We start from the raw sequence: 17,803 nt of genomic DNA on the forward strand, positions 1-17,803 counted from the left end.
ATTATGCAAAAAAACACTGGACAGATTATCAAGAAACCTGGTGGAAGGACCGGTACAGGTCAGGGAAGAACTCATTAAAATTTGGTGCAGATCCAGATTAAGGGGCGATCCAGGATTTCTTTTCACTGTCTTTAACATTGCGAGATTCAACAATTTAGTTGATTCTCAAAGAATAATTCAGATCCAAATAAAAATCTTAATCTAGTGAATGTAAATGTGGTTTCATAAGGGAAATGTTGGGCCTTGATGGGGATATGTGCTCTACAGTTTGTTTGTGTGACAAACCACAAATGTTCCCACTTTGTGTTCTCAATGTTTATTGTTTGAGATTCCAACAATATATGAAATGTGATGCTATGATTGCAACAACAATGGCACATAAACGATACACAAGAAAAAGAATGTCCCCAAACACTATGATTAACGAAAAACTGTAAATTGAAGACAAAATATAGAAGAGACAATACAGTTGCAAACATTTCCTTTGGTGCTGAGCTTCTATGTATTCTGGTTCATACTATATTCAGCTTTGCTGAACATTAGAAAACAAGCTGATAAACATTCCAGATATCACTACATATCTGGTAATAATGGCACATAAGAAATAAAATGTTATAAATATATATCTTTTAAAAATGCATACGTCATCGCTGACAAATCAATTGTATGGCCATGAATATTTAACTCATAAAAATCAAAGTTATCACAAATGAAAAAATATAAAACATTTTTTTGCATACTGTATATAGAAAACAATTGGACGAAGCAATATATGAGGTTCATTGAGAGGCTTGGCATGCAAGTTTGCAGTTTGTGTATAGTGCGCTTAGATGAGATATAAAACTGATATTTAATTGAAAACTGGAGAAGACATAGTTTCCAGATCAGTCACTGCCCCCACACAGCTTCAGTAGGAGTTTCTTGTAGTCTCCTGATGTGTCTCCCTGTCAATAAAATGCATCAGCAATTAATTCACATATTTGTCTTTGTCATGTCTGCTTGTCACACAGCTGTATTTCATTTGTATGAATACAGTATGGGATGGAGATACTTACAGAGATGTGTGTGTACAGCGATTTGCCGTAGTTTTTAACATACTCCTGGCGGATATCCAGCATGTCAACCTCAGAACGAGTCACCATGATCCGGATCAGGGTTGTGTCTTTGGTCCCAGCTCCCTGATCACATGCATTCACACATACACGTAAATATACAGTACATACACACAATGAGTGCGTGATATAAATCGAATACTATTCTTCACTTATTATACAGAAAACTTCTATCCAAACAAGAGGGAGAGCATCACCTTCATGGACTTGTAGAGCCTCTCAGCAAAGTAGGCATTTGTGTTCTTAATGCACTTCACTGAAATAGAGAAAATACTTATTGCCAACACATGCACTATTTAATCATTCATTCATACTTTGTCTTTTTTAAAGAAATACAAATAAGATCATTAAGTTTCTCTTGACTGCAAGAAGAAATCTGCAATATATTACACAACATGGTGAGGATGATGAAAATGTGACCTATGTAAAATCAAACTACACAAACATCAAAAGAATGTAACAGAGGATGTCAACAAGCAAACTTAAAGCTGCAGTAACCAACATTTGTGTATTTAAAAAAGCAATAATGACTCCGTAGAGGGTCACTCAGAATGAAGAAGCCATAGAGCATTATTATTATAACACCGTTACTATAGCATCTCACCAAAGAGCCAGACATGTGTTTAGGAGGTTTTCTGGGTAGATCTAAGTGGCATAGACCAAAACCGAGCTAAAAGAGGAGTAAATAATGTACTTGCATTAATCAGCAGCAAGAATTATGAACCTTGTGGGATGATAATGTTGCTATAGCCTTTTTTATCGGTTTAGTATCTGTGTAAAAGAGAGTAGAGAGAGCCGGCAATGCTGGACAGATGCCAACACTGTTTTGTCACATGTAGCATCCAGAAAGCTATCTAAAAATGTTACACTGGGGGAACATCATGTTGGCGTTGTCTGGTTCGATATAAACATGAAGAATCTATTTTTAAAAGTGGCTTATGTGTCTGCTAGATGCAAATGTGTTAGCCATGACAATTTATAAAGGTGGCATTAAACTAGAGCGGTGTTTGTCATCTTGATTCTGAGATTCCCTTCCCCTTAGTGGCCAAATATTGATAACTGCAGCTTTAAAGTGAGCTATAATTTGGAAAAATGTAAACATGCATGAGAAAGCAAACGTGAAATCAGAAACCAAAGAGTTGTCTGAGAGAGTCAAATGAAACCGTGTCAAAAAAAACGATAGCAAACATCCAACACTGCAGTGCACACCACCTCACAAGTAAGACATATAGACTGGGTGTGGAAAAACTATGGAGAATGTCAAACAAACACATGTTACTGTACCATAAACCTGAGATATGTTGCCAAACGAGAAAACACAAAGAGGATTACACCTTCAACAGGAACGCTACCAAGATACTGCAATACAGTCACGTTTATTTGTGTACTAAGCGATAGCAGCAACACAGCTTATAACATAATGAGAATGTTAAGTGTTAATAAACAAATGACCATTCACGTGAACTGGGCATGCACGTGCCAGTGTAAACAGGAAGCCTCTGTTTTAGCCTGTGCGGCTTGAAATGCAAGTTTCAAACTAAAACAGGAGCCAGCACAGGTTAAAAAGATCTGATTTTTAAGGGTTTGAAAATATTAAAACATATTAGTATCAATGTAGCCAAAGACCAGACTTGAATAGGTGTGTGTATTGTGTGTGTATTCTTACCCACTGCCAGCATGCCACTCTCGAGGTCTCCAGACATCTCCCTGCCAATGCTCTTCTCGATATCTCTTCCACACATCTGCTGGTACTCCAGAAACACTACACACACACACACACACACACACACACACACACACACACACACACACACACACACACACACACACACACACACACACACACACACACACACACACACACATGCATACACACACCATCAGGAATATATACAGCAAAGGACTGAACTTTCATTGTGGCCCAATTCTCGATTATTCATATATACTTCATGTCTTAAATGTTGAACCAGATTAGATGAAGCTTGTGAACGCGTCCTCATAAAGAATACCTGTTCTGAGATGTGGTTTGCTCCTGGCGCACAAAATAGCATTGAATTTGGACTCATCTGTTCCCAGCTTGTTTTCTCCAGCAGCATACAGGGCCTATTTGGAAGAATGTGTATTTGTTTGCAATGTTGATGATAAATAATAAAACATTTATTATTAATGCTAATGGAACTGACTTTACCTGAGCATCTTGTTTGGCCATAGAGATGTCAACATTAGACCGTTCGTCACGATTACCCTTTGACGTACAGAGAAAAACATTCCTGATTAAATTTGAAAATAGTTTAGAGGTGTCAGGTATACAAGGAATTGTTTATATATCTGTACCTGGGCGAGAGAGATCAGGAGCCTGCGGAAGTGGCCTGAAGTATCTCCGCTGATGGCATCCTCCAGTGTCTTCTTGTATTCTGCAAATTATTTCAACCATTTTAGTCAAACAAAATAAACCAAAAAACTGGTCACAGAAACCAAGAATATCAGGAGAATCCAAGACAGATATTCAGGGAAATGACCAGGATCTGATTTCCTGGCAAGCGAATCTGAGATACTGTGAAATTCTACAAAAGCATACAAAATAAAAAAGCTACTAATGCTGACAAAATGATGCTGGATTTGTAAGGATTCATTTAAAATCATGTAATACCTTTATGTATTTGTAGTTGACCTCGATATCATTGCCTTCATTTTGACTAAAGGGCTAGGACTTGATATCTGATTTTATGTTTGACATGGTAATACCCAAATCTAGATATACAGAGCTTATCCACCAGTGTAATTAAAGATATTCAACACAGTGTTGTGATGCTGTGTGATAAAGGAGAACAGAGCAGTGGAGGAAAGCAGTGCAATAACCACCCTGAGGCACCTCACCTTGTTTGTAAATGCGGTTTATCTCCTTGATTTCAGCGTTGGAGCGAGAAGACAGAATCTCAATCAGACAGGCTTCATCGGTTCCAGCTCCCTGTTAGGAAAACAGAACAACAATCATCTGACAACCTCGTCCTCTGGCCGAGACAAAACTACAGTAAAGTGAATCTTCAATCAAATCCACAGCTGATGCAAGCACTTACAGAATTCTAAATCATGCACAAATGCTTTTTTCCCCCTGTGTTTTTACCTTGATGGCACTGTTGAGCTCGTAGGCATCAAGCTCAGCTGGGCTCTTCAACATAGCCATGACCAGCTTCCTGAAATCTCCAGACAGTTCCGAATGCAGGTCCTTAACCAGATCCTAAAAAGGGAAACATGCTTTCAATAACTAAAAACCGTCATTAACTGCTGCTGTGAAACACACACGGGAAGAGACTCTGTGGCATAACTGTAATGAGCTCGGAGGAAATTCAATCCCCTCTCCATTTTACTGACAGCACCTGTTGTCTGCTTGTCACTGTTAACCACAGCTAGCTGCTGCATACTGAGCCATGTATGAGTCTATATTAGTAAATGGTGTTTGTTCTGTCAGCAATTTTCAAAAATTAGATGCACTCCTAATGTTTCCACACTAACCACATGTATAAAAAGTTAAAAAGTAGCATGAAAAGGACGGTTACCTTCCCATAGGAAGTTTTGTAGGCCCGCAGCAAAGGCACACGCTGCTTGATGGAGCGAGTCCCCAGTAACTCGATAATGGCTTGCTCATCAGTTCCTGCATAGACAAATCAAATGCAGATACAAATTTGACCTATTTCAGGTTCAAAACATTTTATTCATACTTAGACATGGCTTTCATTTGTCAAATGACAAATCTCTTCAAAGTCGAGAAAAATATAACCTCAAAATTAAGGCTAAAGCGTCTTTGTCAGATAACAGTTGTTAGATTTCTTTGATTAGCTGAGTAGTTGGTTTAATATTCAAATCTGTCACACAATGCAGCTTCAAAATAGCTAAAAGAATAAAATAACAAGCAGCAAACCATGATTAAAGTCTGCCCACAGCACTCACCAAAGCCCTTCATGGCCTTTCTCAGGACCTCCACATCCCTAAGTTGGTCAGCTCCAGGATAGTCCTTGATTGTTCCCCTGAATCCTCTCTGACATAACAACACAGGCATTTCCGTGATGTGTTATTCCAACACACTGTTCATTCTGTTTTACATGGTGAATGCTTAAAAGTGAATGTGTGCACCACATTCAAAACAGAGATGCAAAGTGTCAGTGTCTCTTACATTGACAGCTGGAGCTATTGGCATGGCTCCTCCTCCATAGGCTGGCATGGATGGATTTGGTGATGGGTACCCTGGCATAGGTGCGGGAGCTCCTCCATAACCGGGCATGGAAGGATTAGGTGATGGGGCACGAGGGTACCCTTGCATAGGCTGTCCAGGCTGACCGGGGTAGCTCATCGCTGGGCCTTGGTGTTGAGGCATGGTCCCTCCTGGCTGTGGGTACATGCCATATGACTGTTGGTTAGGTAAGCGGGCACCATACCCACCAGACTGAGGGAGAGATGGGTACACCCCAGGGGCTTGGGTGTACATGGATGAGTTGTGGTTGGCCTGTGATTTGGAAAGATTGGTTCACATCCCATATGTGCACAGATCCTTGGAAATTGCTACAGGCAAAACAAACATAGCTCGTCACACCTTTTTTGAAAAATATTTTGTTTTGTTTACCTTTCACTTATTTATATTACTAAATATTTGAATTAATTAGATTTTAAAATAACACTATCTGCATTAATGTTAATAAATATTTTTAAAAGATTGTCATACAGATTCTGGATCTGACTTCAGCAGAAAACCTGAAGTTAATGTTCCTGAGGTTTGAAACCATTTACAAAATGTATCAAAAAGGTGTGGCTATGCTGTATTACAGAACAGAAATGTAGACATGCGAAAATACAAACACAGAACAGACAAACACAGATCAGAGAAGTAAAAGGAGTAAAACTAAAAGGTTGCATCACACTAATAGGTTTCAGAAGCATGGATAAGAATGTATATGAGTATACGAGGAAAGTATGCAAGAGAATTTGAAAGAGAAGCTGACAAAGAAAATGGCAAAGCTAAAAATATTAGGATGTGCACTTTGAAATAGTCTTACCGTAAAGTCAAAGGATGCCATATTCCATTAATGGCTGAGTAATTCATTCTAACTGGGATATTCAGTGCAATAATCTGATCATGTTGCATTTAACATACATTAAGATTTTCTGGGTGCAGATGAAGGTGTTTTTTTTCAGATAAACTTACCATACCAGCATTGTATCCGGGGTTGGATAAGCTGTCAAGACCAATGGAGGGATAACCACCAGTAGGGCCACCACCCCAGCTGCCTGGAGAAGATACCAAAAACATATTATGCTACTAAATGCCTGAAGGAAATTAGTATTGAATTTGAGACTGAGACCGGAAGGACCCCTCTTCCTGGGAACTTCCCTTTTCTCACTTTCTAACATGCAGGTGAAAAGAGTGCTGGACAGAGAATGGGAGTACCATGTGAAGGAGGAACTGTGAGACTCACTTTGTTTGTTTCTGAGGGGAAAACAAATTCCACTCTTTTAACTTTAAGTCTCATGATCTGTGTTGCCTAAAAACAAAACTGACTCACTTCCTACAAGGCACCAGAATATTTTCAAAAGTAAATAAATCATTCTCTAATTACTCTATTATCGAATTGTCTAAAGTAATGCTCATGTTTTCCCTGATGTTAATGCTATATGTAGAAGTGGGCATTTTTATACAACTTGATGAGTTGCTTGTACATAAGTTTATTTCTCTGACATATGATTTTGTAGTGTTCCAGCCTCTTAGTGGCCATAGATCATTTAATGCAACTTTGAAGTAATAGTTATCTATAATTATTGATATTTCTGATGAGAGCTGGTTAACAAAGAACACCAGTTTATTACTATGGAAAGAACCAGGCTCCTTTTTTTCCTGTGTGCCCAGTCTTAATGTGAAGCTAAGCTTATCTTATAGTGTCTTCATATTTACAATACAGACATGAGATTGGCATCAATATCTAACTAACAAAAAAGTGAAAAACCCATCCCAAGGTTTCACATTATCTAATATACAGGGTTGCATGCTCACCTTGTGGTGGTGCCTGTGGGTAGCCTCCTGCTTGTGGTGGATAGCCGCCAGCCTGTGGAGGGTAGCCACTCGGCTGCTGCGGGTAGCCTCCTGCTTGGGGAGGGTATCCGCCTGCCTGAGGTGGGTATCCGCCTGCCTGAGGTGGGTATCCGCCTGCTTGAGGTGGGTATCCGCCTGCTTGAGGTGGGTATCCCCCTGCCTGAGGAGGGTATCCGCCTGCCTGGGGAGGGTATCCGCCTGCCTGAGGGGGGTATCCACCAGCCTGAGGGGGGTATCCAGGGTAGCTCATTGCTTTAATCCATAAACAGAAGAGTTAATCAAAGGGATGGCAAAGACCTTTTGCAAATCAGACAATGATCATTTTGTGCAGCCATCATGACAAAAATGCACTAGTTTCTCTACTAAATGTTGGTTTGGAGGAATTAAAAGAAAGAAATTCATTCTTAATGGCAAACTAGAGACATATCCATGAATTGACATGGCAACAAAAGCAATAAAAAACACCCAGCTGTAAACCTTCCCCTGCTCATCTTTTCCAGTGGGAATAATTATTCACTGTGCCTTTATATACTATGTCTTCTTTGAAAGATGTAGCTCAGACTTAATTATATAGTTAGATTTGTATAAGAGCAACTCGTCTGCTTTATAGGGCAGGGCCTATGACAGTGTTCTTCCTTTAAACACACCTATAGGCAAACAGTGACCTGTTTCACAAATGCCCCGGTTTTCAGTTATTTCCTGATAACACAGGAGGTATTAGTTAACAGTTTTTGAATAGTCACTGTCACTAATGAGAGGCAAAACCAGTCATTCCAGGGCTGTTGGGTCACATCCAGTTTCAGCTGCGGGTGTATGAAAAGCCTTTGGTCCAGTGTTCGTACTTGTTCCATGGTTACTTCAACCGAACGGCCGTCTTTGATTTGCATTTTATGATCTCAGAAAAAAAGGGATCCGCTGTGTTTGAATATGCACACGAGGCAGGGAAGCTACCCTTTAAAACACAGAGCTCAAATCCTACGAGACAGAAGAATTTACATCCAGAGAATAGAGAAAGTATTTGTATCATCTGCTTTCTTATTAGTTATCTAATAATCCAAGTGACTCATGAGTGTTAACTGTGAGACATTTTGAACCACTCTCCCACTTCCTTGTCCATCTCTGTTGAACTGATGCTGAGTTCATGTGCTGTTGTGAAATCGTGCAGAAAACGGTTGTAACACATGACGGGGGCACTAATAAAGATATTAATCATTACAGGATCAAAAGAAAAGCCGTTTTAACGTAAGGTTATCACAACATCCTATAGTAATAAGGGTTTCTATTAGCTAATGCTGTTTACACCTTAATAGCTGTGTCGGTCCGCTCGCTTTTGATTAAAACATAAAAATGTAATTGCTAATGAATTCATATTTTCCAGGAGGCACACAAACGTTACACTGACAGGTCAACAGCATGCTAACAGATTATGCTAAATAAACAATTAGCTTAAAACACTTCACGTTTGACTCAATCGGGGATGTATTTGACAGTTAGCTTGGTTTAAAGCCTGTACGGATCTTCTATACAAAAACTAGCAAAGGTAGCTGCCAACACAAATTACATGATGTGGCTTGTTTAGCTTTTCCACCATGACAGTTTAATTCCGTGGACACACTTAAGACACGGACCAGACGTCTTGGGTCGATTTTTCGAACAGTGACCTCATCTAACTATCGAACAAACAAGCAACGATTATCCCGTGGGCCTTTATACTACATTAGAAAGCTAGCTACCCGTCACAACAGTGAATAAACAGCAGCAGACCGAAACTTCGCACTCGTCGTGGCCTTAAATGGTTAAAGACGGATCTGCAGGAGTGTCCGCGATCGACCAGGGCGCCACAAAAACAAAAACAGTTTCGAGTCCCTCAGATAAAACTTGTACCGTGTGCTAATGTACCTTTCACTGTCCCAGCCCGAGTTACTTAAAGTTAGACACTTACTGCGGTGATTTTCAGTCTCTTCCTGGAAGACGATTCTCTAACCAGGCGCAGTCTGGACTGTATTTAACGAATGTGGGTGGGACTCATAGTTTCCATTTAAGGAACCCACCTATTTGTCTGCAGCTGACAGAGAGAGAGAGGGAGGGAGGGAGTGAGAGGGAGGGAGGGAAGGAGGGAAGGAGGGAGAGGGAGGGGGGGAGGGAGAGAGAGAGGGAGGGAGGGAGTGAGAGGGAGGGAGAGAGAGAGAGGGGGGGAGTGAGAGAGAGGGAGAGAGAGAGAGAGAGGGAGGGAGGGAGGGAGTGAGAGAGCGGGAGTCAGAGAGAGAGAGAGAGAGAGAGAGAGAGAGAGAGAGAGAGAGAGCGAGAGAGCGAGAGGGAGAGAGAGTGAGCAGTGACAGGCAGCCGTCCTCTTTACCACGTGACAGCCATAAACAAACACACACACATCATACATGAACATTACTGGCATGATGGAAAATGTGACACACCGACGTCACGTCATGTGTCACAATAGCTCTATTATCTGTCAGGTGTGTCCATGTTCTTTTTATTTGTTCCATGCTCTTACTTTGTGAGGCAATTTTTCTAAAAGTGTTTGTATGAAAAGTGTCATGAGAATAAAATCCAATTGACTGGTTGATTTAAAATCACCCAGTTATAGATTTCACGTTTAATGACAAAGGCACTGATTACTTGACCATGTAAATATAATATATATAAATCAATAAAGTATATTATAATACTGTATATTATATAGTATGATTTTACTGTCAATTAATTATATTATTAGAATTAGAATATTTTAGTGACAATAAATCCAAATGGGTTCTGTAACAGGAATTCATCATTTTAATATTTTATTTCCTACACTGCTACTACTATATATACATATATATATTATATTTCTTACACTACTGTAATAGTAATTAATACTTTTTGACACAATTTTTTTAATTAAAGTATGATATGCTATATACTGCATGATTAAAGTGTTGATTAAATATGTATTAATTATAATCGGAATACTTTATGTTCGGTCTTAAAGAATTCATCATTTTTGCACTATTTATATACATTTTTGTTTTTTTTACACTACTAAATATATACAGTATAGTATATATATACACTACAGTATAGTAAATTATAATACTGTATATTGCACACTGTATAATTTTAGTTTCAATCAATTAATTACAATAATAATATTTTTGGTGTCCATAAATATGATAAATATGAGCTCTGTGATAGGAATGAATGATTTTAGGCACGAGCATAAAGCAAAGTTTTGGTTTTACAAACTATAATAACCTTTGTTTGTATGTGTTATCCTGATGTCATGACGATCGTGAACAAGCAAGAGACATATTTCACTGTCACGTCACTGATTCCACATGAACAAGAATGTTAACAGTGACACAGGTTTATTGTACTGTACGTTTGTGACATTTGCCACAAGAGGGAGCCCTTTTAAAACTTTCACTATTCTATAGGGGCCTGCCTGCTGGAGGCTGGGACATAAAGTTCCCCTGAAGAAAGCCTGGGGGCAGATTTTATTGGTTGACGAACTGATTTGATTGATCGATCTCTTGTTTTAAATCACCAATGGTTCAACTTTTACTTGTTGTTGCACATTTGTACAAAAAATTGTCAGGTAGATGAACACATTTACAATCTGGAGTTCAAGTAGCTAAATGTGAACCTCTAAACAAATGGGCCTTGACTGCACTTATAGTGCAACTTCTCACCTCTGTACCTGAACAAACAAAACACCTATCTATGACACCCCCATCACACACCTATGCATGCACACACACACACCCACACCACCTTTGTAACAAAGGGATAGTTCACCCAAAAAATGAAAATTCACGCATTATCTACTCAATACTATGCCACTGGAGGCGTGTAAAAAGTGTTGGAGTCCACAAAACATTTTAGGAGTTTCATGGGTAAACAGCGTTGCAGCCAAATCCAAAACAATTGAAATAAATGTGTGTGTGGGGGGGGGGGGGGGGTACGTAAGCCCCATCATCTCGTTTTACGATACTCACGCGTGCAGCTATCGTCATGTGCCCTTTGGGCGGGAGCACAGAGGTGAGAGTGTGTGCATGAACGTAAACACGGGCTGAGAATGACAAACAATAGTAATTCTCTGCATAGTGGTGAATTCTCATTTCTGGGTGACCTAACCCTTTATGACAAAACAAATGTGAACTTATTAATGATAAAAGTTTAAAGTAAGAAGTTATTAAACACCGTATGACGCTAAAAGTTGTTGATTAGTCATATTAACTGGAGTTTAAGCAGCTACATGTGATCCACTGAACAGATGGGCCTCGATATGTTAACACCTCTGTAGCTGAACAAACACAGATCTATAACACCCCTCAACACACGCCACTTTGTCAACACTTTTAGACAAACTATATGAGCCTATTAATGACCAATGTTCCAAGTGATAAATATTATATGACTCATGGTTGATTGAGCTGCTGATGTGGAAGAATATTTATTGTGGTGGATCTGAGCTGTTGATTCGAACCATTTGGCTCTGAATTAATATTCATGCGCACCGCACGCTGATTGGCCGGCGTGCTCAGTGACGTAGAGGCGTCCTCATTCCATATCCAAGGAGCCTGTGCTGGTCCGCTGCATTAAAGGCGGACAGAGGACCATGGGGGAAACTTTTCATACTGACATGTCCGCGCAATGACTGCAGAGAAACGTCAGACTGGGACGAGGCTCCCGGCGTGAGGAGGACAGGACAGGGCCCTTCGAGGCGAGAACCGAGGAGCTGTTGCCATCTGCCGGGGCTGCGGGAGCGAAGAGGCGGCGAAGCAAGCAGCTGAGACCAGTCCCAAGAACCAGCGGTGGAAAAAGATCCGGTTTGGCCCATCTGAGTTGAAAGATGAGCTTGTTGTCTGCCATAGACACGAGTGCCTCCGTGTACCAGCCCGCGCAGCTCCTCAACTGGGTCTACCTCTCCCTGCAAGACCCCCACCAGACCAGCGCCTTCGACGCCTTCAGACCCGAGCCCAACTCTTCCCACCCGGATCTCAACTTCAGCAAGACCCCCGGTGCGGCGGAGCTGAGCTCGTCCCTCAACTCCAACTATCTCAACAACTTCTTTCAGCTGCAGCGGAACGAGGTGAACACACGCACGTCTGGGATCAGCCTCGAAGTTTACCTCAAGAGTTAGTCCGACTGAATGGACAGTGTGTGAAGCAAATGTTTTAGCGTGTACAGCATTGGCTATTCTGGTAGGATAACCGCCATGACATCTCTAATATGGACGATATGTTCAAATAGTCCTTTTGAAGGGGTTGATCCTCTTCAGCGGTGTTGACACTGTAAATCAGAACATTTAACCCTTTCATCATACTTTATACAACACACAAGAGGGATACAGATCATTCATACACATTATTAGGCCAAAGAATTACTTTAGGAACATGATTCAATAGATTCCACAGGATGTAGTCAGGGCAGTAATAATATTGTTATATAAAGTTTTAATATATGCTTATTTGTAAGAACCTCACTTATACTCTAATTATAGGAATATTGTAACATTATATAAAACATTTGCTGAGCTTATTAAAGTTAAACAAAGAAGGTTAGACTCTTACTGCATAGTTAAATACTTAAACATCGCCAAAATATCAATAATACACAATAATCGATCGATAGATGATAGATGGATGGATAGGTTAGTTAGATAGTTAGTTAGTTAGATAGATAGATAAATAGATAGATAGATAGATAGATAGATAGATAGATAGATAGATAGATAGATAGATAGATAGATAGTTTTACAGAAGCTCTGTGGAGGCTGTGCAAATAGTCAGTACCAAGAGGTGGACAGTGCAAAATCATTATCAGTGGAAGAATATTGATGCTATGGTACAATACACAATATCAAATACACACTTGGAATTAACAGACATCAAACAAGTAATTCAGGATGATGATTAATTCTGTTTGCAGCATCCTGGTAAGTCATGGCTCAAATTAAAAGTGAAACTGCCGTGCAAAAAATAAACAGACATGCCTCTGATCAGAGAGGTGCAGGCAGACGGATGGAAACAGATTCCCCTGCAGGCCTCTCCTGTCTAAAGAGCTCGGACCGACCACTGCAGCAGCAGCAGCCTCTAGCTGAGGTCTGCTGTCTCTGGCTCCTGCAAATAGACCAGGTTATGCAAACAAAGTCAATCCTTGTTTACATATTGTCTATTTTTATAGCTCCGAGTAATTTTAGGGACAAACATGCCGATAATGTCTGCGGGGGTGCAAACCTGATATGGTGGACCTCACCATGCAAGAAGGAACCCCATCACCACACCCCTCAGCTGCACCCACGGACATGCACACTCAAGGAATAATCACATACTGCTGGATAAATGGCAGTGTAAAAAGTATACAGTATACAGTATACTGCAGCTGAGCTCCTTAGATCTATGTCACTGGGATGCTATGCATTGGAATCACTAATGGTGGGATGGATGGTGTATTCGCCATCTAGCACCGGTGTCTATTATTATGGTGGGTGACCACAGAGGCCCTTTGAAGTGATTTAACATGAAACAGTCCTCTGGAAACTGGGTGTATACATTATACATTACGTGCAATTGTGTAATGCCATTCAATCCGCTGAGGGAACACACGTACGGTCTGGAAGCAGTTTGAGGGGTGGGGGGGTTGGGGGTGGTGGGGTCGAGGGTGGTGGGGCATTTTGCAACTCGCTATACTGGCTAAGCCAAGTAAAATAAACAACAGCAGGGATTTGATTACGAGATGAGTAATGCAAAATGTGGTTGTTTTTTTGCAGCAAAAGATCACACAACAGTCGACTGTGTGTGAAAAAACGACAAATTAATGAATTTGTTGTTAATCGGGAACTCGACAAGTATGCACCGTCTCATGTGCTGACAGCTTTGTTTAAAGGTTAAACGCTTTTCTCCCTCTTTATCCAGATCTATTGGCTGAGAATACAAATGGTTTGATGTGACATTTAAACATTTATTCTGCCTCAAATCAGTCCCTCCTTTTAGAGTTTCCTCCAGATACCACAGCTCTGGGTCAAACGTATCAGTGTGTGCTCACCCCCTGCTGTGCAACACCTCATCCTGTGACCTGTGAAAGCAGTCACACACAAATCTGCTGCAGTGGTCCCACTCACTTGGACACTCAGTGACTGGTAATGATACCAGTTTAGTCCTATTTGTGTTGGAAAATAAGCACATAAACACAACGTCAATCGTCGCACACACTCACACTCACAGACACACAAAATAAACAGTCTCACCCCACCATTAGCAGATGTATGTGAAGTCTGTTTCCTCTGGCCTGACAGGCACAGATCTCAGGGCCAGACTGAAGAAATGTGAAACATAAAACCGACACACAGTTTCCTGTTTTGTGTTTGTTAAAATAATTTTACAGTCTGCACCAAAGACTTCATTTTAGCAAACATGCACATTTCCACAAAGTGAGCGCTAATCCATAACACAGAAATACACCGAAGATAAAACTCTTGGCAGATGGAAAACTTGAGACGCCGCAGAGCCGTACCGGTTGATTTACGATGACCACATGTAATAAATGAACATGAGTCTTGAAGCTGGAGCTGGTTAGCAAGACAATCTCGTCGTCTGCAGATAAAGCTTTGGCTTTCTGTGCCGGCCAGGTTGCCAAGGTTCCTGGGCTGTGCAGCATTAAACATCGACATTAACACACAGAAAACCTGTGACCTTGAATTATGCGTGACCAGCTGTGATGACGGAGCCTTTATTTGGGGGATTTCATGCACTCAGTGATGTTTTTATTTGCAAGTTGTGTAGTTAAAATGCCAAATGTGAAGGCAGATGACTAGTGAGACTTGTTAAACTATGAACTTGTCTAATATCAGCATCATTTCACCCAGAAGTCAATCCCTGTGTGTATGTTTCTGGATTGTATTTCAACAGAAAGAGGTAGACGTGACTGAATAGGGAAAGTGCAGGCATTGCTCTCCCTGTTATTAATATTCAGCGGGCATCTTTCATGAATTCACTGGGCCCTGTGGCATGCATGCAACACAGCGTTCTGTGGCTCCGAGCAGACTACAAACACTGACCACGGCTAGTTTACCGCCAACAGCGCATGGTGACATTGCTGATGCTCTGCAGGCTGACGAGGGAACATGCCTCCCATCTTGTTTACAATGAGTCATCCTCTGTGAAGTCCCGTCTTTCTCTGTGGACATGCTCAGTACTTTTCCAGCTCATGAGCACAGCTGGGCCTCTCGCCAGATGTTCTGAATTTAATGAGAGAAATGATCTTGGAGGATCTTGGTTTTTTAGTTTTTTCTACTTTTCTTTGCACAACAGAAAAAATAGGACATAGTGCATATAAAGGAAATTGATGATTAATGTCAGCATTATGAGATATGGTACCTTGTATTTGGCATAAATACTGTGAATCAAACTGACAGTTGCAAATTGTACGGGAATCGAATGTGCAGACGTCCCAGGATTGTTTTTAATAAGACCCTGTCTGTTATTATTCTCAATTTTATAGGCCTTAAACAACAACGTGTACAAGAACGTGTCGCCTTATGGCTCCCTGAACAACATAGTGGACGGACTCAACTCCCTGACGGACCATTTCTCAGACCTCTCCCTTTCCTCGGAGCCACGGAAACCCAACAAAAGACCCCCACCCAACTACTTGTGCCACCTGTGCTTCAACAAGGGCCATTACATCAAAGACTGTCCTCAGGTAAGACTTGGAACGCTTCGGAATTAGCTTATGATATCATAGAAATCCCTATTGGTGGGTATCCATTCATTTGCATTGTTTATTTGTGCTATTATATTTTGTTTTGCTGTTAATTATGTGGCTTGAGACTTCTTCAGTCTTTTCATTTGATCCATGCAAGCAGAAAAGTTTAACTTGTTATAGCCAATGCCTCTCTGCCTCTCTCTTCCTCTCTCTCTCTCTCTCTCTGGTCTGACCTACTTGTTAAACAGGCTGGCCTCTGTCCTCTCTAGTCATGTGTGTGAGTGTGTATTTGTGCGCTGTGTGAATCTTAACTGCTGCAGCATTACACTACGTTACACTATCTGCTATAACCGTGATAAAGAAACTTGAGGGGCGGGGTTCAAGAGTCAAAGGTGAAGACGAAGCTGTCTGTCTCGGTGCTGGTGCTGGTGTTAGTTGTGTGAGTTTACAAAGAATCTGAAAAACCATGAACAAATGCTATGACATCCATTTTTTCTGACAAGCAGCTGAAAAAAGTTATTACATTCATCCGCAAGGTTACAGTTGCATTTCACTGCCTTCCAGTTTTCCACTGATTCAATTTTCAGTTTCTTATTTTGTGAGGCACCATGGTAAATAAATCCCCCTTGAGCTGGAGCATGGAGGCAACAGCACACTAATGTGTGACTAATGGGCTCCCAGCTGTTGTCATCTCCTGAAACTCATCTCCGAGAGCACCAAGAGAATTTTAGGATTTAAATAATCGCCGTCAGTTTACTTAAAACCAGATCTGGGTAAAAATGTCTGTTAAAGAATAAGGCTGGTTGGTTTGAAAAGAGATGCACAAATTGTGTTCATGAAGTGGTATTTTGTGAAGTTGTTGGAGAAGGAATGAGCCATTAAACTGCTGTGGTGTTATACAGCTCCGTGCTCTATGTGTCTTTCCTTTATCCTCTCCCCCCGTTTATTCTCTCCATTTCTCTGGGTGAGGTGCAACAGTCCAACCCCAGCCCTGGTTTTTTTTTGCATGGAATGGTAATGAGGAGCAGATGTGATATTAAAATGCTTTGACTTTCTTTATGACATATGATGACTGTGTCTCGGGGGGTCTGTAAAAAACCAGTGTACTGATGAAATATCTTCTGGACAGCTCCAAACTCCGCTGTGTGCGAGTTAGATCATCCACTGACAACTCCAACGGGAAATATTGGGCCATAGTATATCATTCAACATGTAATGTTGGCCTTCCTTTTTCCTTTATGTAATGCTGGAGATGTTGATGTGACCATTGATCAAATGATATGGAAACCCAGCACTGGAGCAGGTGTACATTAAGTAATACTTAATCTAATCTGTTTATTATGTTTTCCATATGACGGAATTTCCAAAACAGTGTGCTTTACTCATCTTCAGTCTGCCATTGTAAAAAGAAAAGGCTAGAACGTTGCACTAAACAATGTTGCATTAAACTAAACCCTATTAAACAAAAAGCCCTGGACTGTTAAATCAATCTGGCTGTTGATGTAAGCATTCAGGGGTGGACCTCAAAATCACTCTCAGCCGTCTTCTGGTTTATATTTCAGCTGTTCGTTAAACTGCCAACAGTAAGTCAAAAAGCAGCAAAGTCCCCAAACAGCCTCCACACCTACACAGTTCAACACCATCTCGGTTATTCAGGTCTCCCTTGGGATCTTTCTCTCCATAAATTCACCTTCCATTTGTGCTACATCGCTTACACCTACTACCTGTCACTGCACGCCTTTATCACAGAGGATCAGGCTCGGCCTAAACCAGCTGAAGACCCAAATAACAGATGTGTCCCACATCTTGCAAGAGAAACACGAGTTTTAATGGCAAGAGTTATTCAACACAGCTTTTAGCCAACACTCGTGTAACTTTCCAAACAATATTTTCTTACTGTCTCACAAAG

At 40.8% G+C, this 17,803-nt stretch overlaps 2 protein-coding genes across 5 annotated transcripts in view; one reads left to right on the forward strand and one right to left on the reverse strand.

The window, feature by feature from the left end:
* Window positions 1-296: 296 nt before the first annotated feature.
* On the reverse strand, window positions 297-9,289 carry anxa11a (annexin A11a). Of its 4 annotated transcripts, none has more exons than XM_034608665.1 (16): window positions 9,134-9,289; window positions 7,240-7,443; window positions 7,153-7,176; window positions 6,310-6,392; window positions 5,284-5,496; window positions 5,061-5,148; window positions 4,670-4,764; window positions 4,237-4,350; window positions 3,990-4,080; window positions 3,447-3,526; window positions 3,301-3,357; window positions 3,122-3,215; window positions 2,779-2,874; window positions 1,310-1,368; window positions 1,056-1,178; window positions 297-944 (listed from the first exon to the last, which is right to left on the reverse strand). In XM_034608665.1, exons 2-16 carry the CDS (start codon window positions 7,439-7,441, stop codon window positions 885-887), a joined length of 1,479 nt encoding a protein of 492 aa, XP_034464556.1. In that variant the 5' UTR covers window positions 7,442-7,443; window positions 9,134-9,289; the 3' UTR covers window positions 297-884. The 4 variants fall into 4 exon arrangements, with proteins under 4 accessions (XP_034464556.1, XP_034464554.1, XP_034464555.1 ...); XM_034608663.1 differs by having other exon boundaries at window positions 5,284-5,613; XM_034608664.1 differs by having other exon boundaries at window positions 7,153-7,443.
* A 2,343-nt stretch (window positions 9,290-11,632) lies between these two features.
* Window positions 11,633-17,803, forward strand: part of zcchc24 (zinc finger, CCHC domain containing 24) — a 31,400-nt gene continuing 25,229 nt past the window's right edge. The window contains exons 1-2 of the mRNA XM_034608162.1: window positions 11,633-12,280; window positions 15,691-15,891. Coding sequence (XP_034464053.1) covers window positions 12,041-12,280; window positions 15,691-15,891 — 441 coding nt within the window. The 5' untranslated portion in view covers window positions 11,633-12,040. The remainder of the gene's footprint in view (window positions 12,281-15,690; window positions 15,892-17,803) is intronic.

Source organism: Hippoglossus hippoglossus, chromosome 15 (assembly GCF_009819705.1).
Source record: "Hippoglossus hippoglossus isolate fHipHip1 chromosome 15, fHipHip1.pri, whole genome shotgun sequence".
Classification (NCBI taxonomy): Eukaryota; Metazoa; Chordata; class Actinopteri; order Pleuronectiformes; family Pleuronectidae; genus Hippoglossus; species Hippoglossus hippoglossus.

Bases quoted from the DNA above. Each gene is read 5' to 3' on its own strand.
- anxa11a (XM_034608662.1), bottom strand. From the start codon at position 7,441: ATGAGCTACCCTGGATACCCCCCTCAGGCTGGTGGATACCCCCCTCAG. The intron at 5,149-5,283 runs GTAAGAGACACT...TTGTTATGTCAG, and splicing joins CAATAGCTCCAGCTGTCAAT to AGAGGATTCAGGGGAACAAT. The intron at 945-1,055 runs GTAAGTATCTCC...TTTTATTGACAG, and splicing joins CGCTGTACACACACATCTCT to GGAGACACATCAGGAGACTA.